Raw genomic sequence first — 25,721 nt, 5'->3', positions numbered from 1 at the left:
ACTAAAAGGTTCTCTACCGACTTGCATCTATATGTATTTTTGGTCACTATTGATACCAAATATTCAAAATGTGAAACCTACAAATCGAATTTCAAAGTCAAATTGTAATTTTTCTATTTCAAAGATGTAGGGGAAGTGGATTATTCATTCAAAATTGATGTGAAAAAAGCATTTACTAGATGAAGAACTTCAATTTGGGTAATTAAAATTGAAACAATTGGGGTTCAACTAAAAGAAGGTACCAAATAAGCAGTTCTTATTAAAGGATAAATATATTTATATCAGATATCACAAAGAAGGAAGAAAGTTCCCACAAAAACTGGTAAAAGGAATTGACATTCATCAACACAATCTCTCTCTGACTACACTCAATTAAAGAGGAAAAAAGAAGAAGAGGGATAAAAATAGAGACTAACATAACTAACTCACAACTGAAACTTTCTCGGAAACTCAATTTGCTTCCCAAACTCATCTTAATCTCATCTGCTTAACCCGTCACGTGTATTCGAAACAGGATTTGTCTAAGGTTGAATGGCAAACAAAGGCTGCAAAGAAACCAGAAGACACAACAAGTCCATGAATCCAGGAAAACAAATAATGTATGTAGAGTTAAGCTATTCATTACAATTAACTGTAATCGTTTGAATGACTTACCGTGCCAACACTAACAGGCTTCCCATCCTCTGCAATAACCTCGACTATGGTGCCCGATTGATCAGCCTGAAGATTAGTTTATTTAAGAGCAAACATTAGCATATGTTGTGACTCAAACTAGTGTTCTGAGTAGTAGCTGACAACGAGACATTATTCAACTCTATATTAACTTTAAGGGTGGCTCGATAACAGCATTCTAGGAATTCAAAATCAGAATCAATAAAATTATTCTCAAGTTCAATTGACCGAACAGATGTCCATGGTCGAATGTATGTCTTCATTGTGGGCAGATTATTACCTCTTTTTATGTAATATATTGCAATATACACTTCGTACGATAATGTAACTTCTAAAATTAAAATGTTTTACAATTTTACTGAACTTCTAAACTCATGTAAACATACTTCCTAAAATTTTCCATACTATAAAATGCACCACAACCCATCCACTTAAATTTTTGGGTTTAGTAGTGATTTAACATGGTATCGTCTTACATTGAAACTCCAATGATATCGTTTCCTCAATTAGGTTAACTCTAGCTTTTGTAGGTTCACCTTTTCATATGTCTTCGTGTTCTTTCGTATTTTTAAGCTCACTTTTTTGCATGTCCACTATTGTTGCTTATTTATGCTTTAAGAATGAGGATATATTTTTGCGGTTCTAGGTTAGCTAAAAATTGTGGACTAATCTACTTAACCCTTTTGGTGTCTCTTGGTGCTCCCATACGGATGGTGTTAGGTCCTTGAACCAAAAGCTTTATGGTTTGGATATGAATCATAAAGCTAAGATTTATTTGGATTCCAGCTATTAATGCTACATTTTGGGATATTAGGAAGGAAAGGAACTGTCAACTTTTTCAAAATAGAGAGGATTGGGACCATGTGCGGGAGGCTATTCACTTCAGGGTTTCATCTCGATGCTACAATCTTTCTTTAATAGGATCGAGTTACATATGTCCAAATGTGTCCTATAGTTTTAAGGTTTCTTCTTGATGTCTCTCTTCATTCTCTCCTTTTTTCCCCTCTTGTAATTAATGCCAGTGCAAACACCTTTGTGTAAGTTCCCTTTGTGGTTGTTTATAATTTGTTGTATGAAAGTTCGTTGATCAATAAATTGTATCACTAGAAATTATCAAAGAACCAAATATAGGTTGTGGATTGGGCAGGAGTAATAGGAGATTTACCCTGATTCACATATATATTGTGGGGTAAATTGTTCATATGGAAGAATAAGAAGCAAACTAAAATGGTCTGATCTAATTTTGTTCCCCGTAAATTGTTGTTATGAATGTTAACTCATAATTAGTAGATTATTGTTCCATCTTTCCTGTATTTAGTGATTGTTTCATCCATAATGAAGCCATTATAAACAGTGAATGTAAAATTCGGAAACTATGTGAATCCGATAGTGATTCTAGTACAGTCCCTCATCAATAGACAATACCAAATGGTAGGTATAGAATATACTGTTAGCAAGGAAAACAGGGAACGGGGCATAAAACTGAAGGAAGACAGTGAGTTAGCAAGCAGTGGTAGAATATGGATTGACTATCAACTGTAAAATTCAAAATAACTTCTCATATTCATAAGATTTAAGTGGATGGAGATGGGAAATCTTACTTCTATTTCGTTCATTAATTTCATGGCCTCAATGATGCATAAAACTTGCCCCTTCTTAACTCGATCGCCAACCTGTGGGAAGAATTCCACAAATATTCCCAAAAGCAGATTTACCATCAAAATAGATGTTGCAGCAGAACCATTCAAATAAATTTATTTATGAAATACTATTTAGCATTGGCCATAAAATTTACCTTCACAAATGGTGGTTGTCCAGGTCCTGGACAACGGTAGAATGTGCCAGCCATAGGACATTTAAGAGGTGGAAGGGAGGATGCAGCTGACTTGGCAGGCGGAGGTGAAGATGGAGGACTTGAAGCAGAAGCAGGCGCTGGTAGTGCAGCAGGCATAGGGGGAGGAGCTGACTGTGCTACTGACGGTGGGGGTGCATACATCATTGGAATGGCAGCAGGAGGTGGTGGCTGTGGTAAGGCCTCCTTTTTCCGAATCACCACTTCACAGTCGAGCTGTTTCAATTGCAACTCTACAATATCTCTGGAATCAACTAGTCTGGGAGCAGGTAAAGGAACATGTTATAACCACATCCATATGTAGGTTACTTTAGAGAAAAAGTTCAGAGATTGAGCTAGCTCACTTGATAAGGCTTGAAACTTGAGTAATGAACTCAGAGATGGACTCTTCCGTTGCCAAAATTTTAGAAGATTGATCACTCGATGGCTTAGCACTTCCATCTGATGCTAAATCATCAGATTCAGATGTAATCTTTGCAACAGTAGGTACATCAACGGGATCCTTCAATGAAACAGACAACTTCAAGGACAGGACGTTAGGAAGGAGTGAATACTTCAACAAAATAAAATCCTTCTACAATTAGAATTTGAAGTAAGCATACATACCTCGTTCAATTGTGCTCGAATGAGAGTTGAATGCTTACGAACAGGCTGCACCCCCTGCAACATAATGCTAACGTATATCACATGCTCTAATCATGAGAGGGTAACAGCATGGCATGGAAAATAGATTTTCAGCTGAAGTGGTATAGATCAATGCAATCATTAGCATTGACAAAACTCCAAATAAATAACAATGGATCTCAAGTAAATTGAGTAATGAGTATTGAGATCACCAAAAGATTTAATAGTTATTAAGTTAGAGTTCATTAGTTGTTCCACCTAAAATGCTATAACAGATGGATTTTGAATCTGATAGACAATAGACAGATGAAATAGACTTCACTGAACCTGAACCATGACCATTTGTGAAAAAGAATACTCCGAAAACTACTTAAAAACATATCTGTGATATATGCTTACATCACTAGTTACAAACTATAGCAACCACCAAAAAGGACACTTTCCCTTTCCATACATAACTACCCTTTTAAAGACTTTATTCATTTGGGAGCTTCTGACGATATCCTTGCTTCTCTCTCAAACTACATGCCATTACAAAAGTTGGAGGAGTTTGTTTTGTATACGTTTCCAGAAACATGGCCCCCTGAATTATATGCTACCTGTACCCGACTTACACCAAATCTACGTCTCTTTCACTCTTTAAAATCGCTTTCGAACTTCAACATAACAGCAAAAACAGTCCAAGAATTCCATTCAAAAGAACCCTCCAAACACACTCTTCCAGATTCTTTCCAAATCACAAAACCAATTAGCACGCAGAGAAATTCAAAACCAACCCAGAAAAAGAAAAAATTGCAGGAGAATCGTAAATCAGAAACGCATCACGTAAAATGACAACAATTGGGAGAAATAAGATAGAAAGAATCTAGTTAAAAGTGGAAGAAAAAAAGAAGAAGAAGATGAATTGGCGCATACCCTTGTGAAGATTCGGAGTTTGGGCTTGTTGGGTAGGCGAAAGGAGAGCGAAGAATGAGAGGTGGTGTAGTTGAAAGTGCGAGGAGGCAGAGAAGTGGAGGGAGGTTTGGCGACTGCGGAAGCTGCTGAGGCTGAAGCCATTGGATGATAGGAGATGGAGAGAAAAAAATGAATCTGGTTGGAGAATGAAAAAAGAGATTGTTGTGGAAAGAAGAGGAAGGGGGGAGAGAGAGAGAGAGAGAGAGAGCTTAGTAATGTCCGCCGGTGTAGATGGAGGTGGCGAAGGGAAAGAGAAAGACGATGAAACCAATGAGACGGAGAGAGGAAGATGAGATTAACTCGCTCTCGCCCTTTGTTGCCACTTGCCTTTGGTAAAATGGGGTCTATTTTCTTAACTACCACGTGACATTTCTCTTTCCCTTTATTTCCTAACTCAATTCCCAATTCTCAACATTTCCTTTACATTTTCAATCATCTTTATCATATATACCTAAGTATCAAACTTCACTTTCTCATTTTCTAATTTCTTTTATTCTCTGTCTGTGTTTTTTAACTAAACCCTTTGTTTTGGTGCCCAAAATCCCCAAATTTGGTTAGCCTTAAGTTTAAATTAGTTTTTCCAAAAGGGACTAAATTGGTCAGTAATCCGGTGACCTAAATTATTTATTATCGTGTTTGGTAACCTTACTCCCAGCTAATTTTAACATTTATTGTTCAAAATTATACCATTCCCATTACATAATAAAACTCAATTCTATGAATTACACTCAAAACTCTTCTCTTTATTGTACTTCTAACAAAGTTCAAACTTAGTCTCTTTCCATTTCACATCAATTTACAACATTTTAAATAAAAATATTATTTTATTTTAACGATTTCTTAATAATTTTTAATATAGTTATGCCATTTTAAATTAGTGTTGTTTTTTGTTTGTAAAAACGAGGAGTACAAAAACTAGGAAAAATGTAATATTAAAATAATAAAATATAAAGGATATTTTTAAAAATATAACAAACAGCTTGAAAATGAAAACAATATTATACAATATATTCGTTTAGATTTGAATATTTTTCTTGTATCGTAGCTAAATCTCAATCCAACTTAAAAATCTAAACCAAACCGAGTAAGAATCATTTAAAGATTATTTGTTACAATAGTTTTGTGATAATTTAAACTTATCACAATCGTATTTGTATGATGAGAGGAATAAATATTCATTTTCGTTTGATTGCATGACCCATAAATATTTTAAAAATTTGTTATATTTTGGATTAGGAGTATGTGAGGTAAGAAATCCAAATTTGGAATGAGCAGGGTTAAATGTGGCTTTAAAGAAAAGAAAAGAAAGGATGGGAATGGCGCCAATGTTCGCGCCAAAAACACCAAGAAGATTTTCCCATAGGGTTTATGATGTTTCGTTCATAATCACAAAGATTCACAAAACACTTACTTCAATTTCTCCACACAAAAGTTAATTCCAAATTTCCATATCCCCATCGGATCGGATCCAACATGGAGAAGGACAACAACGCCGTCCCAGCGCCGACGGGATGCTTCAAGTGCGGGAAGCCGGGCCACTGGTCTCGTGATTGCCCTTCCTCCGCTCCAAATCCCAATCCTACTTCCAATTCTTCCACACCTTCTTTCTCCTCTCCTCCTGCTGCTCCTTCAAAAGCTGTAGAGAAGCCAAAGAAAGCCCCCAGAACCAGGCCCAAGCTCACTCCTGAGCTACTCCTTTCCGACGATGGTCTAGGTTACGTCCTTCGCCATTTTCCTCGTGCTTTCAAGTATCGTGGCCGTGGACACGAGGTTATCTTCTATTTTTCTTCCCATTCTAACTTAATTAGTTCATTTGTTCCCATCTGGCATATATGAGTTTTGTTTGAGTTATATTTCAACATTGCTGTTCAACAACAAATGGGGTTTCCAAAATAATATAGTAATTACAGTCTGGTGCGTTCTATGGTCTACGTTTTTGTTACGAATTCGAGCATCAAAGGAAACAGTAAACGTAAATGGTAGAATAATCGAAAGGTGGTTCACTAACTATTTTAACATCATCTAAGTGCAGTGGTAGAGATCAACTATATTATCAGAGATAAACGTCGGATTACAGATTATAGAGAGCTTATAAAGTCTATATACAGTGCATTAAACTATTCTAAACCTTAGAGCCAAAATTGTAAATAATATAAATATGAATACAACCAACACCCATAAACCCCAATCTAGGCTTGTAGACCCAGACTTGTTGATCGGTTAGCGAGATCCAGTGATTGGTCATTCAAAGCAGCAAGTAAAAAATTAAGACATTGCTGTATAATTAGAAACAATTTTAATGCGCATACATATTTCAATGAAGAATTGTTTGAGAGAGCCCAAGCTTCGTCAGGGGAAATCGGTACTTACCCGTAATGGTTTGTTTATTGGAAATCCGGTTTCAAACTTTTTTCCATTGAGTTATAGCCATGTGTATTTCATCAACAATGTGTACGTACATGTATAATTTTTCCTATTACGGTGTCGTTGTCTCATCCATTGTCATTTTCTAATGATTTGATTATTGCACTAATCGAGATATACTTTTGACTGGTGTTTTGCAGATCAATGATTTGGAAAATCTTATTGGATTATACAGGGAATGGCATTCTCATATACTCCCCTATTACTCTTTCGAGCATTTTGTACATAAGGTGGAACAAGTAGCTGCTACGAAACGTGTAAAGGTAAAAATGACTGTTTTTTGTTCTTTTACAATGAGCGTATCACAGAGGTGTACATACATGGCTTCAAAATACATAAGTTTAGCCTAATAGCATACTGTGATACTAGTATTGATAGAATTTGATCTAAAGGAACTGCTCTTAAGAAACCCAGTGCATCTGAAGGGAGTAGAGACAGAGAGTGTGAACTCCGTAATATTTTAACTGAATCCTTATTTTTTAAATCAGATCAACACGGAGCAAGTTTGTTTATTAAATGATATCTAATTTGTAATGAATTGGCGTTCTTACTAAAAAGACATTTTGATCAGATGTGTCTTGGAGAACTAAGAGAGAGAGTTGCCAGGGGAGGGGATCCTACAAAGTGGCGTGAGGCACCAATTTTAAATGATGATGATGATGATGTCAACAATGAAAAAGGTACCTTCTAGTATTCTCATTTATTAGAAGACACATATATTTTCATCCTATTTGGTCAAATTGTGTTTGTGTTTAGTAAGTTAATCATTGCCCTCTCAATCTGTTTAAAAAAATTAAATATGGTTTAGATAAATTTGAAGTCGACTGAACTGCCAATATAATGAAGCAAGCAACAATTACTATCGTTGTTTTTCATGTCCCACTCCCACCAGACAGCTCCATATAAAATTGTCGTTCTCAGATTTGCGTTGGTAGAACGATGTTGGCTTGGGCTCAATCTATCTGAGTGTATTTAAGGGGCTGGTTGGTATCAATAAGCTTAATTATGATGGAGAACACACCCTCTGGTGAGGAGTTGTATGTGGCTTTTGTTTTTCATTAGCCTTTACTTATCTTCATCTTCCGTCAATATATTGTCTCCGTCAACTTCTCATCTTTCTTAGGCATTGGTATCCAAATCTTTTTTCCGTTGAGTCACATTTTACTAGATTGGGGCTTATTATAGTTGGCCCTTCTTGACGTGGGCTTCTCCGTTTTGTTTGTCTATGTATACTTTCTTACTTTCATTCTAAGCACAAACACGAGATACGAAAACGACATGATACAGACACGATGGCACACCATATTTTAAAAATCTAGGACACGACACAGCAAGGACACGTTTATTAAAATATCATATTAAAAGTATATATATCATTTTTATAGTAAAAGAAAATTCATAGTAAATGAATTGATGCGTTTATATGCTTAAAAGACTTAGCTTGATGTATTTCATGTCCAAAAATTATTATTATTGTCATATATGTGTCTTTTTAGCCTACTCAATGAGTGTTCTATGCATATCTAATACATTTGTTGCACTAACAAGCGTCCGAAAGGTGTCCGCCAAGTGTCAAAGTGCTTAAGTGTTCGACACGGTTACACTATCCAAGCTGAAGTGTCCATGCTTCTTAGCTTTCATTTCTTCTCAATGAAAGTTAAGTTTTTTAATTTAAAATGTCGTGGATACATCCGGAAAGTGGAAAAACTTCACAATCTTTTTAAGATACATAAGTTACCATCTCATTCATAATTGATTTTGAGATGGAATGAAAAGGAACTTCTCATCTTCCTCTATTCATTCATACGCTTGGGAATTTTGATAACAATATAAACCTTTGCCAATTGGGGCTTAGTTCGAAATACCCTCTAACCCTTTGGCATCTGGATGCCCACTTTAGTATGCACTAAGCAGTTGGTGCTTGGGATGGGTATATTGTATCAGAATGTTGTCAGTAATTAATAGTTATGTTGGATTCATAATTTTCTTTGTACTTTGTGGTATGGTATGATGCTGGCTGTGTGGTTAGAAATGTAACTTAGGAATTTAAATTCATCTACTTGAGTATTTTCTAATTTCTCATGTGTGAAACTATTCTCTGATGCGATGATTGGAAAAGATTTTTAGATCCTGAGGCTAATCATTATTTGATTACCCCTCTGCTTGAAATTTAAACCCGTCTGCCAATCCTTGCAGAAGCCAAGGATCCGGATGATGTATTCGATAATCAGGAAGAGGCGTCTTTGAGGAATAATGGTGCTGATGACATTGAAGAGGACATGCTTCAGGAAGTTTATGAGAAAGCTACGGAAGTAAGTCTTTCTTTGTTCATTTCTTTTTCTTCTGAACAATTGGTTGGTTTCCATCCCTACCATTGTTTTAGTTTCAATCATATTCTTACTAAGAAAAGCGTCGTAATTACTGAATTGAACGAAGAAATTTTACCACGAGTCATAAATGTAGATTTCCGGAATATTCATAGTGAAGCAAACTATGTTTCTTGAGCCCTTTACTTGGCAGACCAATTTTCCAGATGAAATTGTCAGGTCGTTTATCAAAAATATATATGTTACTGCACCCGCCCCAATTAACTAAAATTTGCGCTTAAAGCTTATTTTTATCAGGTCAGCACCTAATGACAGCGAAATAAAATGCTGTTTAAGTAACTGACCCATATGATGGTCTATAATTTCTTTTGTTAGGGATAAAACCAATTTATATCCCTAAAATGTTGTACTCTTATAACTCCAAACTAATAATTCTGTAAGTTTAAACCCCAACTTTCAAATCAATTTAGATGAATTGTTAGTGATTTATAGCTACTTTCACTCAATTCCAATATAAGATCAAAACCACATAAATATAATTATTCTTCTCCCAAGTCCCATCGCACCTAAGTAGCAAGAAAACTTGTCATGTGACTCTTTCCAATTAAGTAAAGAAAAATAGAGCGAGTCTAGAAGATGAAAAATCATTCAAAGTTCCTGAAAATAGCACCGCCATTTATTACCTTACTGCATTCTCTCATTTACATCTGTCCTTGTATATGGAGAAGCTTCATTCATAGGTGAAAGTTATGAAGTGTGATACAAGTACGAAGAAGTTTTATACACGGGTGAAAGCTATGCATTAAACGGTTTTCACCTAAGCTCTTTGGGCAAAACCCTTGTGCATATACTAACGATATCTATCGATGGAACCTTCCACTGGATGAGAAACTTGAAGCAAGAATACCTCCATTATATTATCTAGCATTTGTATAATCTCTAACTAGAGATTGCTTGTTTTTTTTATGACAAACATTGGAAATTATAGGATTGCCCAGAAGATTACATAAAACAATTCCAATATGATCTAAGAGAACTCAAATTTGTTGAAACCCAACACCATTTCCTGACGTATTACCCGACGATCTACAACTGATTGCTGATTTTATTTACATGGTTGTAGGAACCGTTGCAGAATGAACAAAGTGATTCCTTAACCATTGGTGGAACTATGGAAGGTGTGGCCAACCAAGAACCAAAGACTAGCAATTCAAGTGAAACAAGTGAGCTTACAGAGGAACAGAGAGTTCGAATGGAAGCAAACAGGTTGAAGGCCTTAGAAAGAGCTGCAGCCAAGGCCCGCTCGTTGCCTACTGTTTAGATAAACATTCAAAGTGATGGTTTTTGGCTTGGAAAGGTTCAACCACCTTAGGGAGTTTCTTCCTCAAATCTCCAATTTTTTTCCCTAAATTTCGACGAATGAGTCCTTGGAATGTCAATTCGGAATTTTAGATGCTCATTTTGAAAGGTTTATATTAAATTGTTAATCATATGAGCCTGCATTGTAAATTAATAATTTTAAGTTTATAAATCATTTTCTTTTGTATGTTTCATAGTTTAATTTTAGTTCTTATCCATCCACTAATCTTAAATTTAATCTCCCCTATGGTTGATTTTTATTTTTTTCAACATTTCTACTATAAAGTAGTCGATATTCTTACATATTAGATTTTTTTCATAAATAGTATCGTTATTATTATTTAATAAATTTTGATAAAAAATAACTTTGAATTACTTATATAAGAACTAAAATTCAACCAACTTTAGAGTATAAGAATAAAAATGATATTATAACATAATATTTTTTATAAGGGGGAGTACGAGGTTTGGATTTATGACCTCAAAGGGTGTAGTATAGGTTAATAATGATTGAATTATGTTCATATTAATTGTATTTTTCTTATTAAACGTTTTATAAAATCTAGATTGTCTACTATAATATATTTTTATTTGGTTATGAATATAACAATTAGATTTAAAGCGTTAACATATATATAACAACATTTTAAAAAAAAATTACAAAGGTAGTCAATTATACGTTAAAATACTTACAAATTTTTGTTATATTTGCAAATTTAAAAAAATGTTAGCTATACAATTTATTATTATTTTTAAACTTACTACTCACTGTTAGAAAGAGAAGTGACTAAATTTTGAAAATAGGAAATCTCCCTATATATACATGCTCAAAATAACTTTTAACTCACTCTTATTCAAATAAACTAAATAATATATATATATACTTTTCAATCGAAAACAAAGCTACAAAGTGTACTTAAGTGTTGCAAAGTATTCCTTTCCATTTTAATCTAAGTAAATCCAGTCAATGGATTGTTAATAGAGACAATTATTCTTCCTAAAATTTAGAAATTTAGTCAACATATCCTATAAACCTTAGAAGAATAAGTGCTTTTTTTTTTATTTTGGAAAAGGGAAAGAGACTCTAAACCATAACATGAGGTCCACAACTATAATGGTTGGCAACAACATCAATTTCCCTTTGATTAATTTGCCTTAAAACAAAAAGAAATGAATTGAAAAGGAGAGCCTAAAAAGTATATGAATTAAAGCCTAGGTCTTTTGTTTCTACCAACGCAACATTCATATTAAATTACATATTGGTCAATTTTACATTTTCTTCATTATTAATCTCTTTATTACATAATTTACTTACCCCTTTTCTTCATCATTTGTTACAACATTCAATTCAATTACTTTTGTTTTATTAATTAAGTTTAAAATGCAAAACATAGCATGGGATTATATTACTAAAATTTAAAGTAAAAATGTTAATTGATAATAGGTTTTTCTCTATTAAAAACAATAATTAAAACCCTTCAAGGAAATGAGGAATAAAGATGTAACTTTTTCTTTAAAGATGGAAAATAAAATAAAATAAAATAAAAGAGAGCACAAACATCAAAAATAAAATAAAATAAACTTAGGCATCATTGATTATGTTGGGGATTAATGAATATCAAAATGTGATGGCAGTATAAAGTGGTCAATTATGCACTTTCTTTTTAGTGTGCACGTATTAATTAATTAATTCTTATTACTATTATTATTTATTAAGTATTAATTATTAATTAATTATGGTGTCCTAATCAGTATTATTTAAACTCCGATCATTTTGTGTCGGTGCAATTGAACCTCAGTGGGCGTAAGAAACGGCGTCGTACTGCCATCCACCGCCCTCTGTCGGCCTTTCTCCACCGTTGCTTCTCTATTCTTTTAATTATATCTTTTTAAGACAATATGTGATTGCAAAATTAGAACTCAAAACAAAAACTCATTTTAGCATAGAGTGAAAAAGGAAATTCGCAGAACCCATCATTGTTTGTATGCTAAATTGTTTATACATGTTTTACTTCGTAATTAAAACTTATGTATAGTTTAACATCATTGTAGGCAATGTATGTGTGCCTCATATTTAATTTGACCAATCAAATTAATTTTATGGGAGTTATGGTACCAAATCCATACTTTAGGATTAGTTCATGTATTTATTTATTTGGAAGTCTTCTGTGGTATGTAGTATATAGGTTGTGTGAACAAGTAGAGGACATCATGTTGGTTTGGTGGTAGCTCAAATTTTTAGCAATTCAAAATAACAAACACATTCATTTTAAGTTTCTTTTTTTCCCCAATTATTTTCATATATTATCCCAACTTTTATTTGAAAGTGAAATAGGTAAAATATAAGTTTAAAACACTATTTATTTTTTCTTTAAAAAAGAAATGGAGACAATAAAATTAAAAATGTTTTGAGTAGTTTTTTCTCTCTTTTCTTTTCAACTTTTTGGTTGTTTGCATGTGGAAATGGCCATCAATCCTTTTAACACTTCATTTTTTTTTTTTTTATATGTATATGTAGTTTTGTTTATTTAGAAAATGTGACTTTTTCCCATGAGAATAATAATAATTACCCCACAAAATCCCCTCCTTTTGATAACACCCAAAATCATTTCCATTTCCATTTCCATTTCTCACCCCATCTTTCACTTTTCTTTCAGATTCCCAAGAACAAAAAAATAAGAATTAAATTTTAAAGAGAAAAAGAGAAGAAGAAATTCAAGAATCAATCCCATCTCTTCTTCCTCAACTTGCCACTTACCATTTGGCATCGTAAAGACAAAATTCTCTGTTTCTCTTCTCACCGCCACAGGGATTCTCCTTCTCTCCGCCATTCTTCCTCTACTCCCTTCACAACACCCACACCCAACTGGGATTTTCTTCTTCTGCTTCTTTCCCATCTCCCCATTTTTTCAAAATCTTCTAATTTATTCGCTGTTGGCTTCTTACTTTCTTTTCTAGACGTCGCCCATGGATTTAAGCCGGCGGAGAGCGGCGGTGGCGGCCAAAGGGAACGTGGTAGCTGGGTCTGTGTGGGAGAGTAGAATCAGGTTCGATGAAGTCAGAGGTGGGATTAAGGTTTTTAATGGAGACGATGAAAATGTTGAATGTGGGATTCCGACAACCGCCGCTTCCGCGGGCAGCGGAAGGAGGAAGACGTGGAAATCTGATGAGGGTTTTAACCCGATTCTCATTGCGGAGGAAAAACCAGAGTCGTCGCCCAGTAGCGGCGATGAACAGAGTCGGAAAAGTCCGACTCCTTCACGGAGATTGAGATCCAACAGTAGTCCGAACAAGCCAGTTCAAGTTTCCGGCGAGAAAATAGAGAGAAACTCAACGAGGAAGAAGACTGATCAATCTCGTAAATCGGCTGTTGGGCTTACCAAACCACCGACGAATGGAATCGGAAAAACCTCGTCGGAGAAAAGTTTCAAAGAGTCAAACGAATGCAGAGAGAAAGTGATTTCGTCTTCCACGTCTCAAGATTTCTTCGATGCATTTGAAGAAGAGATTGAGAAAGAAAGCTTCGACGTTAAGGAAATCAATTTACCAGAACGGAAGAAAATCATTGCACAAACTTTCCCGGGAAACAAACAGAAATTACAGACATTAAGTAAGAAAAGTTTCCTTCACTCTATATCCCAAATTTCGATGTCAAATTTCATTTCACCTAATTCATGAAATCTTTGATGTTTTTCAGTGGATTTGATAATGTGGAGAGATTTTTCAAGATCCGGTCTGGTTTTTGGAGTGGGAAATTTGGTTATAATCCTCTCTTGTTTTATCAAAAACATCAATATCAGGTAGAAGAAAAATTCCAAATCCGCCATTGTTGAGAGGAAGAAGAAAATGGGTTGTTAAGTTCTATTTTTTTTTTTTTTTTTTTTTGTGTGTGTGTGTTTTGCAGCCTTATCAGTTTGATTTCGCATATGGGTCTTCTTTATCTGACTACCATTTTCGTCCATAGTTCCATTTTTGGGAGGTATGATCTTAATTAATGGGTTTTCTTTTGTTTCTTTCATAACTAGTTTCTGAGAATTCAAAAGAAGATCTCTGATTCTCTATTTGATTTTCACGGGAAAATTACAGGAGAAAAAGGATTGATTCTAATGATGAAAATTTGGTGGTTGAAGAAGAAGATATGATCCGATTTGCTAAACGGTTAGTTCCTTTTGTGAATGAATTGCTGCAAAATCTCAAGGCTCTGTTCCGTGGAGATCCCTCTGCCACCATGAAGGTAACTTTTCTTTAATGGCCAAATTATATTGGAAATAGTTTTCTCATTTCTTAAATTATTATACCTTTTTAAAAGTAAATACATCAATTCATACCTTAGGGTAGGTTATAACAATGAGTATTATTATGTTTGGTAAGGTATTATAGTTTGTAATTTAGCACATATGAACCTAACTCAATTTCGTTCTTAGTTAATTGGAATCATATTCGATCATAGAGTGGAAAAGTAGGAGGTTTTACTGCTTATGACTATCTCTTTTTTCATTTTCATTGAGGGTAATTTACTTTTAAATTTATTATTTTTGTAATTTTGAAAATATAAGTTGCCAATTATCATACATTTTCTTTTACTGTTTTTCAAACTCCCCTAGAAAAATCCACTTTTATATAAAAAAAAAAAATAGAGATTTATTTTTCCAAAATTTTGTTTCTATAATTTTTCATAAATATGCCAATATTTTCATTGAAATTTTCATAAAATTATGAATTCGATATTTTGAAAACATTGATATTTTAAACCTTCATTCTAACAAAAGTTAAAATTCTTATAAATCTCGTAATGTTTTTTTATTCCTTGAAATTGAATGATCCAACTTTGAGGTGGTTAGTTATAGCTATGATGAAAATAGGGTTTTAAAAGGCAGAGATGGTTAGAATTTAGCATTTAAATATTTTATGGTAGGATTTAATAATGAAGAAACAAAGTGGACTGTTTGATTTCTAATTGAGTGTCGGTCATATGTATTATATATGTGTATTGAATTTATGCAGATGATATTCGAACATATGAAATTCTTTTTCTTCTTTAGATTTTCAAATATATCAAAACATATCAAAATTTCAAACAGTGTCTATAAATGTCTATTGTTGATAATTTTTTAAAGTAGTCATGCTCATGTAGAATTCAAATCTCAAAATAATCTCGTTCCTTAGATAATCTCTCTAATTTAGGACAAACCATTAAAATCATAGTGAAATATACTAAATATGCAAGTGGCAATTGTAATGCTTAAACTAGCTGAAAGGTATGTCAAACCTATCTTAACTTTATTGGAAAGGCTTTAATATTTTAAGGATGAATGAAACTTTTCAAGTATTATAAAGATAAAAGCAAAAAAGAACAAATATAGTTTTTATTTAGAGAGTATACTATACAATACTTTTGTTTTGAGTTATATAATTATTGGGCTAGATGTGGAACAATAAATTTTAATAACTATATTCTATCGTGGGTTGATATGAAGTTAATTGAGTTTTGTGAAATTAGTTGAGGTGTGATGCACACAATTCAAATCTTATTTATAGAAGTATGGCTTGAATTATGAGCAACATCATTATAATATTACATGATATTGTTTAATGTTCGGAATGTGAATGTGTAGGTGGGTGTGTTGCTGTTTGTATTGGCAAAGTGGGGTAGCTTCATAACCCTTTGGAATGTCCTCAAAATTGGTAACTTTTTTATTCCCTATTATTCACTATTATTCACTTCTCTCTCTCTTTCTCTTCTGTCTTTTCAAACTCAATCCTATGCCATCAAATGATTCACTTTTTTCTTTCTTTCAAAACTACTATTTTAATATCTATCTATGGTTTAACTTATGAGGTAAATGGCTTAAATAGTAATTTGATCTTTGTTTTTAACTATTATATACATTACCAAGTTTTTGCTTCATTCTTTGTTTTATGTATGTATTCTTGAAATTCTCTCTCTCAGACGTCATTGTGTACATCTAACTTCTAACCTATTCTTGTCCATCTTACTTCACCTCCCATTGAAGTTTCTAAATTAGTTGTTTTCCTTCCTACTTCATTTCTTCATAACAATCCTCAAATTATGGTTACATAAATGTTTCATTTCCCACTTGTAATATTATCTCAACATTTTGTATAATCTAATCTGGAATGTAAATTGTTGTTACTAGTGGCACCACCCATTAGTAATAGGGTTTGTTTCAATAGCCAAACCGAATCAAATTGTAAATTTCAACTTTGGATGTGTATGTACATAATTCACTTTTTACCATTAGAAGCTCATAATTTTATAATTAGAATATTCAAATAAAATATTTTTCCTTTGGGTTTATGTATTTGTTTTTATTAATTCTGACAAAGTGATGTACTTGATTTGACTGACAGGATTCATCGGGGTTTTCACACTGCCCAAATTAATTACCCACGGTAAAAAAAAAAGAAAGAAACCTTCTTCACTGACTTTGCTTTTTTACTTTTCTTTTGTTTGATACGTCTTGTCGGGGTTATAATTTGAAACGGCCGAGTACAACAAAGCACCGTACGCATTGTCTTTTGGTTCGTCGATTTGTTTGACGGGTCTGACTCCCTACCCCCATCCTGACCGTCCTTTTTTGTCCCTTCAAATAACGGCTACGTTTCCCCCTTCACATCACAATCACAAAACTCTAAAATTCCATCAATTTCTTTTTCACTAAAAAATGAAGAATTTTTTTATATTATATAAAAAAAGAGAATTTTCTTTCTTTTACTCATTTTATACGTCACCTGGGTCCCACGTCAGCCTTCACGAGATGGTTTCAGAAATTTTATTTTGTTTTTTTATTTCTAATTTTTGGGAAAAGAATAAATAATTTATTAATTTCTTTTGTCGGTGATTTCTTTTTCTTTCCATAGGTTTTCCTGTCGGATGGTTTTGTTTGGATTTTAAAGAAAAGTTTATTGATTCTTTGAATTTGGTCCTTCTCTTTTAAAACAAGTGTTCAATTATTTCTCTTTTTTTTTCCCCTCAAAATTATTATATTTTAGTTTTTGAAATTTGACTTGAATTTTGAAAACATTGGTTGAATGTATATAACTAATCAAGAAATTTAGGGGTGGGACTTGTATTCGTGGGCTATCTATGTTTGGTTTCTTCCATTCTCCAAAGAAGAAAAAGAAAAAACCAATCCTTACCTCACTGCTAAGGTTCCTATGTCTTTACCTAGGGAATTATTAAAGCCCATAGGAGTGGGCTGTCACAAACTAACCACCATGTGACTCTTTTTTTAGCCACTACTTAACCTTTGGGAGTTGTTTGACCCTCTAACCTAAGGGAAGGACTACCCTTCCCTAAGTATTTGCTATATGAACACACACTTTAATTTTGGGATTTTATCTACCTTCACTCAAAATTGTGAAGCTCACTTTTTATACTTTAGATTATCTCTCTAAGTTTCTATGTTATTTTCATTTATGTTATCTATGATTATGTGGCTGTCTAAGAAAAAATCAAGCTCTTTTCATCACTCTCGTACTTATAATACATAGGGTAATTTAACCGAATCTTGAAGTGTTTGTAATCAAAGCCACAAGCTTCTTTTACATCACTTTTTGAACTAACTATATGGCTGATATTTGCGTTCTTACGAGTAATGAATATTGTGGGGTTCTCTATTGTGAAATTAGGTGAACACTGGTTGAAACTTTGTGGGAGTTCTTGGAAGTTATGTTCCCACAAGAGAGGTGTGTTCATCGCCATCTTTTTTCTCGTATGGAATTTCTCATCGACTCTATATCGCGTATGGGCAGGTAGACGTTCTGTACTTAAAACCTGAGTTTTAGATCATAAAATGAATTCCGTGAACATAGTTTAAACATGGTCGACATTATGTTTTATATTGAAATTGGAAGTTCGATTGTGGCAGCTTTCATAGTGTTGGTTAGCTTTCGGTACTACCAGGAGTCTCCGGAGAGAGATGTTTGGGTTAAAAATGGAGAAGTAGCTTCAAGAAACAAGACCATGTCGACGAGTTCAAAGCTCAAGAAACAATATTGAGCAATTTTGATGCCTTTTTTCTCTGTTATTTATAAGATAGTTAAAAATTACCATGTAAATTCATGCACACTATGGTAGAAATCCATCTGCTTGTATCTTAGGAGAAAAAGAATGGAAAATGTCTTTTATTTTTTTTTAATTTCTTCCTTTTTCAAATTCAATAATCTCATTTTATTTTATCTCAAAGTGAGTGAAAAAGGTAAAGCTCGTGTTAAAGCATAACTATATTTTGTTATACATGGTTCTTTGAGGCTTTCTCTTGAATGGTATTTAAGAAAGCTTCAAGTCTTCCAAATCTTCTTGAGGCTTCAACTTTGAAATCTTCAGTAACTTCTGGGTTGTCTTCTTGAAATCTTCAGTTTCCCAAGTCTTGGGTTATCTTCCAAGCTCGGTTTTCATCCATTCTTTCATGGCTTCCATGATTGAGAATTTCGATCATCAATTCATCAAATCTCTAGTAAGTTTTAGTCTTAAGTTCTACCTCTCTAGTATCTCCAAGAGTGAAAGGTAAGACTTCTGTGCCCAAATTAAAGTGGGCTTGTGCTTGATTGTCTATTGGGTCTAACAATTGGACTTTGTCCCAATCCCTTCTTTTGCTTAATTTTCTTTGGGTTGATCCTTAGCTCGATCAACTCAACTCACTCAGCCCAATCCAACTACATGGTTCAATTTAATAACCATCGAACTTGAGAAGAAGACTATTGTGATTATCAAATGGCTAGAATTTGAAGGCATGTGGCATTTTGTCTAGTTTTCCATGTATTGTCTCCCAATTTTGGTTTAGGTACAGTTCTTAATTGGCCTTAAATTTAATGAAATGTCGACCTTTGTTGTAATAAAAAGATGGAGATTATAGAATTGAGTGAGAGAGAAGATTCCAAACTTGATGATGTAATTTGAAATTATTATTAATAAAGAGAGATACAAATTGAACATGTGAAACATTTTTAATTAATAGGCTTAATGCAATGCATAGAGTCCTCCAATAATTTCTTCCTTTTCTTTTTTAAAATCGAAACTCTGTTTCCCTTTTTTGACTTTTCTTCCTTATAATTATATTTAGTATTTTCCAATTTGTATACTTTTATCATTTTTTTTTTTGAAAAGTCACTCCAAATATTACCATTATTCTTTTTCTTTGTCTTTTACTCATTTCTTTTTATTTATTTATTTATTATGATTAACACACATTGAAGTGTAATCAATTTCTTGTCCTTTAAAGATGGATAAAGATTAAGCTTATTGTAAAAAAGAAATTATAATATGAGGAGAGAAAATTTTAATAGTTCTCTATTATATATTGAAAAACTTTTTTTATACTTCTATTTCTTGGCATGAAAAGATTCTTAAAAGATGATAAGATTATGTGTTATGATGAGTACTAATTAAGGGTTATAATAATTTCAAAAATCAACAAAGTTAGCCAAATTAAAGTTGATTATTTTAAACCATATTGCATGAAAATTTTGGCTATAGTATATACAAAATCAATAATGTAAATTAATGCATACGTTTAGCAAGATTCTATTATACTTTACAAAATGATTGATACAAATTGATACTTTAGAAACCCATTAATAATGAGAGGAATAAATATTGCATATGGACAAAAAATATAAGTAGTGAATTAGGGATGGCTCTTTGTATAAGGAAGAGGTCAGTCAATCTAAGTGTCTATAAATTCAAATATCTTTTCATTGTGTGGTCTTAAAATGGCTGTTGGACTCTTCTTGACTTTACAAAATTATACAATACATATACGCACACACACACACATATATATAGACAATAACTTAACCAATTGGTTTGTAAAAACTTTAGAATTCAAGTCATTGTCTAAAACATTAAATTTCAACTAATTGAATCAAAATTGAACTCAAATTCTCTTCCAACATGTACTTCTTCTGAAGGTGTAAAATTTTAATTCTGTATACCTCAGTTTTGCTGTCAAATAAAAGAATGGAATTGATTAATTTTGGGCATAGACTAAAATGAAATTTGACTATATTCCTAAGAAATTTTATTATTATTATTGGTGTTGTTGTATACATATATACGTAATGAGTGGAAGGAGAAGATTTGTCCGGTAGCGGCCGACGGGGGGTGTGGAGTTCAGCGGCGAGAGAGAGTTTCCAGTTTTATTATTATTATAAATTGGGAATTAGGGTTAGCCGCAGTCGCAACACGTGGACTATCACCTGCTGACGTGTGGCTGCCACTTGTCATCGGCGTCGTGTTTCAACTTCCCTCCATTTTCTATTAAACTTTTCCCTTTCCAATTATTAAACTTTCGAACCTGATTTTTGTATGAAATTGAACTCGTTGGATTGATGATCAACCGGATGCATTTGGTTTTTGTTTTTTACAATCTAATTGTATGAAGTTCCAAATAAAACGAGTTTGACTTTCTTGATTCTAATTTTACTAAAAAACATGAAACTTAAATTTTTATCAAATTATAAAAAGAAGGGGAAGAAAAGAAAAAGTTGGCAACCATGCATGCAACTCATACCTAAACAAGGCAACTCTTTGTTACCAAATTGCACCATTTTCTTTTATTAAAAGAAAAGGAGCATAAAATTAATATATTTTTTCTTTTTCTTTAAAATAAAATTTTTATATTGAATTTTCTAATTATAATTATTGAACAAAAATAAAGAAACCCTAAACACATAATTAAGTTTTGATTTAATTAAATGTGTGATTGGCTAAAAAAAAAGGAAAAATAACAATCTTGATGCTCTATCACATCGTTGAATAAGAAAAACTAAATGAAAAATAGCTTTCAATGCCACGTGACAGTTCCTCGTTGGGTAGGCCCAATCTCCACTGTTCCCCTAAAAACATAAATTCTCGACAGCACACCCACATCACACCAATTTTAAATTACGTTAATCAATTTTACAACTTTACCCTTTCCGTCCCCGTCAGAAGAAAACGGGACGGTGATTCCATTTTTTGTTGGGGCCATGTCTCCACTCCACCAATCATATCCGTTTCCGTACCATTCCCAGTGGCACAACAGTAAATTCCACGTTTTTGCTTCTTCCCGTGTGCTGCTGCTTCTTGGCAGTTTCGCGGGATTTACGACGTCGTTTCCTTCTTGGTATATATCGATAAGAACTACACGTTGTTAAAGGTTTCATATTTATCTCAACTCTCCAACTAACAATTCGCTAACTATTTCAATTTCCGTAATCTTATCATTATTTTAAAAATACTATAATTTAGATTTCTTTACTGTATTCTTAAATTCCCAACCATTTCAGTAAAATGAATATAAAATATGGAATTTTGTTAGATTAGGTAAATATTTTAAACAATTTTATCGTTCATACCTATACATATTTATAAATAAGAAAAAAAAAGTATGATATGTTTTAAATATCGTATTTCTTAGACACCAGTTGTGAGTGTAAATAAACATTATACTATTTTTATAATTAATGAAAATGGTTTTAAGTGTTATATATGTAAAAGTAGAATATACAGTTAAATACAAATATTGTTTGTTTTGCCATTGAAGGAATGAAAAGAAGGGGGCAACGTCATTGAAGAGGAGGGCATAAGTGGAATTTCATATCAAAATTCCATTATATAATCTTCAAGGCGGTTTTAATTCACAAGAGAGCGAAGGAAGAAGAAAACCCAAAGAACTAAGGGAGAGAGAGACGAACAAGAAAAGAGGAATCAGAAAATCCCCATTTGAAAATTTTAGGGTTTCAGAACTCTGCAGGGAATGCGGAGAGATGAAATTTGCTTCGTTTATTCAGTTTGAGTTGATCGGAAGATCCAAAACCTTCATCATCGGCGGCAGAAATTGCCACCGGAAACACGTTGAAGACGGGTGATCTATCTACTCTCCCTTTCTCCTCCCCATTTACCTTCTTTTAACTTCATTTCAATTCAACTCACTCTGTATACAAAAATCACCTAATCTCGATTCTATCGAGTTCAAATCAAATCCGGCGGCGGATATGGCGGATAAAGGCAGAGACGGCGGTCATTCAAGTTTACTCGACGGGAAGTACGAATTAGGCCGTCTTCTAGGACATGGTACCTTCGCTAAGGTTTATCATGCTCGGAATTTGAGGACGGGGAAGAGTGTTGCGATGAAAGTGGTTGGGAAGGAGAAGATAATCAAAGTCGGTATGATGGAGCAGATCAAGAGAGAAATCTCTGTGATGAAAATGGTGAAGCATCCGAATATTGTGGAGCTTCATGAGGTAATGGCGAGTAAATCGAAGATCTATTTCGCTATGGAGTTTGTTAGAGGCGGTGAACTGTTCTCCAAAATCGCGAAAGGTCGGCTACGAGAGGATGTAGCTAGAGTTTACTTTCAACAATTAATCTCTGCAATCGATTTCTGCCATAGCCGTGGAGTTTACCACCGTGATCTAAAACCGGAAAATCTCCTTCTCGATGAAGACGGTAACCTTAAGGTAACCGATTTCGGCCTCACCGCTTTCTCCGAGCACTTGAAGCAAGACGGATTGTTGCATACAACGTGCGGCACTCCGGCGTACGTCGCACCAGAGGTAATCGGAAAACATGGATACGACGGCGCCAAGGCCGACCTGTGGTCATGTGGAGTCATCCTGTACGTTCTTCTCGCCGGATTCCTTCCATTCCAAGACGACAACATGGTGGCCATGTACAGGAAGATTTACAGAGGCGACTTCAAATGTCCGTCGTGGTTCTCCCCTGAAGCCCGTCGGCTCATCACGAAGCTGCTAGATCCAAATCCCGTGACCAGAGCCGGTATCACGAAGATTACATCCTCGTCTTGGTTCAAGAAATCAGTACCAAAAAGTCTGATTACGAAGGATGAACAAGAACAAACAGAGGAGAATTTCACAAAATCAAAGCCACCGGCGGAAACATTAAACGCGTTCCACATAATATCTCTATCGGAAGGGTTTGATCTATCGCCATTGTTTGAAGAGAAGAAAAGGGAGGAGAAAGAGGAGATGAGATTCGCAACATCGTCGACGGCGAGCAGTGTAATATCTAAGCTTGAGGAAGTGGGGAAGGCGGTGAAGTTCGATGTGAAGAAGAGCGAAACATGGGTTAGATTGCAGGGGCAGGAGATGGGGAGAAAAGGGAAACTGACAATTGCGGCGGACATCTTTGCTATGACGCCGTCGTTTGTGGTGGTGGAGGTGAAGAAGGATAACGGAGATACATTGGAGTATAATCAGTTCTGTAGGAAGGAGCTCCGGCCGGCATTGAAGGACATTGTTTGGACTTCTCCGACGGGGAATTCAACGCCAGCTTGAAGAAGGGTGATTGAAATTGATGAGATTACGTTGAGATTTGAAGTAGGAGTAAGATTAGAGTTTTTGTTATGTCAAAATTGATAAATTGGAATGAGGATGAGGATGATGATGTCTTGTAGTTTGTTAATTTTTAGTTTCATGATTTGTGATAAATCATAAATGGATGCTCCTTAGCCAATTTGTTCAATTTGTGATGTGAGGATTTGTGTTTGTGTTTGTGTTTGTTTTTGTTTGAAATATTTTTTCTTTAGAAAACAAATGTTAGGATGTTGGTAATAAAGTATGATGGTCATCCTAAACGTTAGAAGAATTAAATACATTAAGGTATGTTATGTTATAGTGATATGAATATATATTCTTATTCTTACCGTCTGAAAATATATATGAATCATTTCTCATTAATATATTCGTTGTCAAACAGAGAAAAGGGAGTTGCTCCTTTCTTTATTGTTGTCAAGGGATAAAAATGAGAGAGAAAAAATAAGTATATAAGTTTATATTTATTTAACTGCTTGATTAATTTTTCATGTACATCATAGTTGAAAATCATACTAAATTGATTTGTACACAATAATGGGTTTTAAATACGTAAGAAATCTAACTATCAAGTAGTTTACATAACTTGTTTAGTTTTTAATTTGCCTAAAAGGTAAATATCGTCTAAAAATATCATTGTTTAGATTTGAATATTATTATTGTCTACATTGGTGGAAAAGATATTACGAAATTTCGAAATTAAAATCAAACAATGGAAAGAAGAAAACGTAATATCTAACCAATAAGTTAAAGTAAAAAATTGTTCTTTTTTTAAAAAGAAAAGTGAAGTACTCAACGTTTTCTTGAGAAAGAAAAAAAGATAGATGAATTGGATTTATAATGTTAGGTACGAGATCAATTAAAAAACAAATTTAAGATTGGTTCGGTAATTATTTGATATATTTTTAAAAATTATTTTCAAACGATGTTTGCAAAATTCTACTTGTTGAGGAAAAAATTGGCTAAGAAAACGGCTCTCACCTAAATTTCACATGTGAAGTTATAATTTAGAAGAGTGGTCACTTGAAAAGCAATTAAAGTGATATATCGGTGTGATGCTTTGTCACGTAAACTCCAATGCTTAAGTTAATATTTAGCAATTTGTAAGAGCTAGTAGCAAGAGAAAAAGATGAATAACCTACTCTACGTGGAGTTATCATGTTCTATGTATTATAGCTAGAGACGTACCGAACTTACAGCTTTTCCTATACAGTTTCTATTAGGGCTTAGTAACGTAGGTTTGAGCTCCCGTTGGAGAGATAGATTGGTGCCCACAAAGAATGGGTCCATTAGAAGATAAAGTTTGGTCTCGACCACAACCTACCTTGTATTAGTACGTGTATGGACTCCTCTTAGGCATGGTACATGCAACTCATGTTTAAATAAGATTTATTTCAAATCTACCCCTTCTCTAAAATGACCAGTAACATTGATTAATATTTGAAAACTATACAAAAACTTTTTTTAAAAAAACTTTAGCTGTAAATTCAAATGTTTCATTAGGAAAACAAAAACCACAAAAAAGAAATTCTAAGAAAACCAACAATTTTATAAAAAAAATACTCTTGGTTATCAAACAAGACTTTATATGTATTTAAGTAATCTCTCACTCTCAAAATAATACGTCGTTGAACTTGAAAGTAAAGAAAGTCAGAATACTTAATCGCTTCAAAATCAACGAGAAAATTTCACCTATTTGAAAAAGTATAACTTAAAGAACTTCATTTGTGACTGTTAATTTATTTTCTTAATACGACATGAACCAAGAAAATTTCAACTAACTGTTAATACAAACTTTAGCGCTGCACACTAACAACTCTTTCATATGTTTGGTATCAATTTGATTACTTAAAAGAAAAATCCAACACTTGCAACTCATAGAATACAAAACTCCAAACACTTGTCTATTATAAATATCCACCTATCAAGTTAATGAAGAAAACAGATGTGTGGTCATGTAATTTTATGAAGATATACATTACAGAAAAGGGGTGAATAATGAAAGAAGGAATCCAATGTTTCCCAAATCCCAATATTATCATTGATATGATTTTTCTTTTTTTTTAAAAAAAAAAGATGCATGAAATTAAGAATATGGCCATAGCGATGTTTGTATGATTGGAGAGATAGAAGAATTCTATAAAAACTTTTTGGCCATGGAATTGCTATCT

General features: G+C 33.5%; 4 protein-coding genes across 6 annotated transcripts; 3 read left to right on the top strand and 1 right to left on the bottom strand.

The window, feature by feature from the left end:
* Positions 1-223: 223 nt before the first annotated feature.
* Positions 224-4,464, bottom strand: LOC101207970 (biotin carboxyl carrier protein of acetyl-CoA carboxylase, chloroplastic). Of its 2 annotated transcripts, none has more exons than XM_011650429.2 (7): positions 4,064-4,464; positions 3,131-3,184; positions 2,869-3,044; positions 2,468-2,783; positions 2,274-2,345; positions 655-720; positions 224-545 (listed from the first exon to the last, which is right to left on the bottom strand). In XM_011650429.2, exons 1-7 carry the CDS (start codon positions 4,202-4,204, stop codon positions 522-524), a joined length of 849 nt encoding a protein of 282 aa, XP_011648731.1. In that variant the 5' UTR covers positions 4,205-4,464; the 3' UTR covers positions 224-521. The 2 variants fall into 2 exon arrangements, with proteins under 2 accessions (XP_011648731.1, XP_004139256.1); XM_004139208.3 differs by having other exon boundaries at positions 2,869-3,026; positions 4,064-4,455.
* Positions 4,465-5,388: 924 nt separating this feature from the next.
* On the top strand, positions 5,389-10,399 carry LOC101222555 (TIMELESS-interacting protein). Its single transcript, XM_004139347.3, has 5 exons — positions 5,389-5,872; positions 6,667-6,789; positions 7,098-7,206; positions 8,723-8,838; positions 9,977-10,399. The coding sequence occupies exons 1-5, from the start codon at positions 5,576-5,578 to the stop codon at positions 10,172-10,174; spliced, it is 843 nt and encodes a 280-aa protein (XP_004139395.1). The 5' UTR covers positions 5,389-5,575; the 3' UTR covers positions 10,175-10,399.
* Positions 10,400-12,810: 2,411 nt separating this feature from the next.
* LOC101208213 (reticulon-like protein B18) lies at positions 12,811-18,460 on the top strand. 2 transcript variants are annotated; one of them, XM_004139209.3, is made up of 8 exons: positions 12,819-13,822; positions 13,910-14,012; positions 14,117-14,191; positions 14,299-14,446; positions 15,828-15,897; positions 16,585-16,626; positions 17,866-17,988; positions 18,105-18,460. In XM_004139209.3, exons 1-8 carry the CDS (start codon positions 13,180-13,182, stop codon positions 18,233-18,235), a joined length of 1,335 nt encoding a protein of 444 aa, XP_004139257.1. In that variant the 5' UTR covers positions 12,819-13,179; the 3' UTR covers positions 18,236-18,460. The 2 variants fall into 2 exon arrangements, with proteins under 2 accessions (XP_031736943.1, XP_004139257.1); XM_031881083.1 differs by lacking the exon at positions 16,585-16,626 and having other exon boundaries at positions 12,811-13,822.
* Positions 18,461-21,844: 3,384 nt separating this feature from the next.
* Positions 21,845-23,813, top strand: LOC101208458 (CBL-interacting serine/threonine-protein kinase 6). Its single transcript, XM_004139210.3, has one exon. It carries the CDS (start codon positions 22,213-22,215, stop codon positions 23,512-23,514), a length of 1,302 nt encoding a protein of 433 aa, XP_004139258.1. The 5' UTR covers positions 21,845-22,212; the 3' UTR covers positions 23,515-23,813.
* Positions 23,814-25,721: the final 1,908 nt, after the last annotated feature.

This window comes from Cucumis sativus, chromosome 2 (genome assembly GCF_000004075.3).
Source record: "Cucumis sativus cultivar 9930 chromosome 2, Cucumber_9930_V3, whole genome shotgun sequence".
In the NCBI taxonomy this organism is placed as follows: domain Eukaryota; kingdom Viridiplantae; phylum Streptophyta; class Magnoliopsida; order Cucurbitales; family Cucurbitaceae; genus Cucumis; species Cucumis sativus.
Note: the sequence above shows the minus strand (reverse complement) of the source record. Positions and strands in the feature narration are given on the sequence as shown.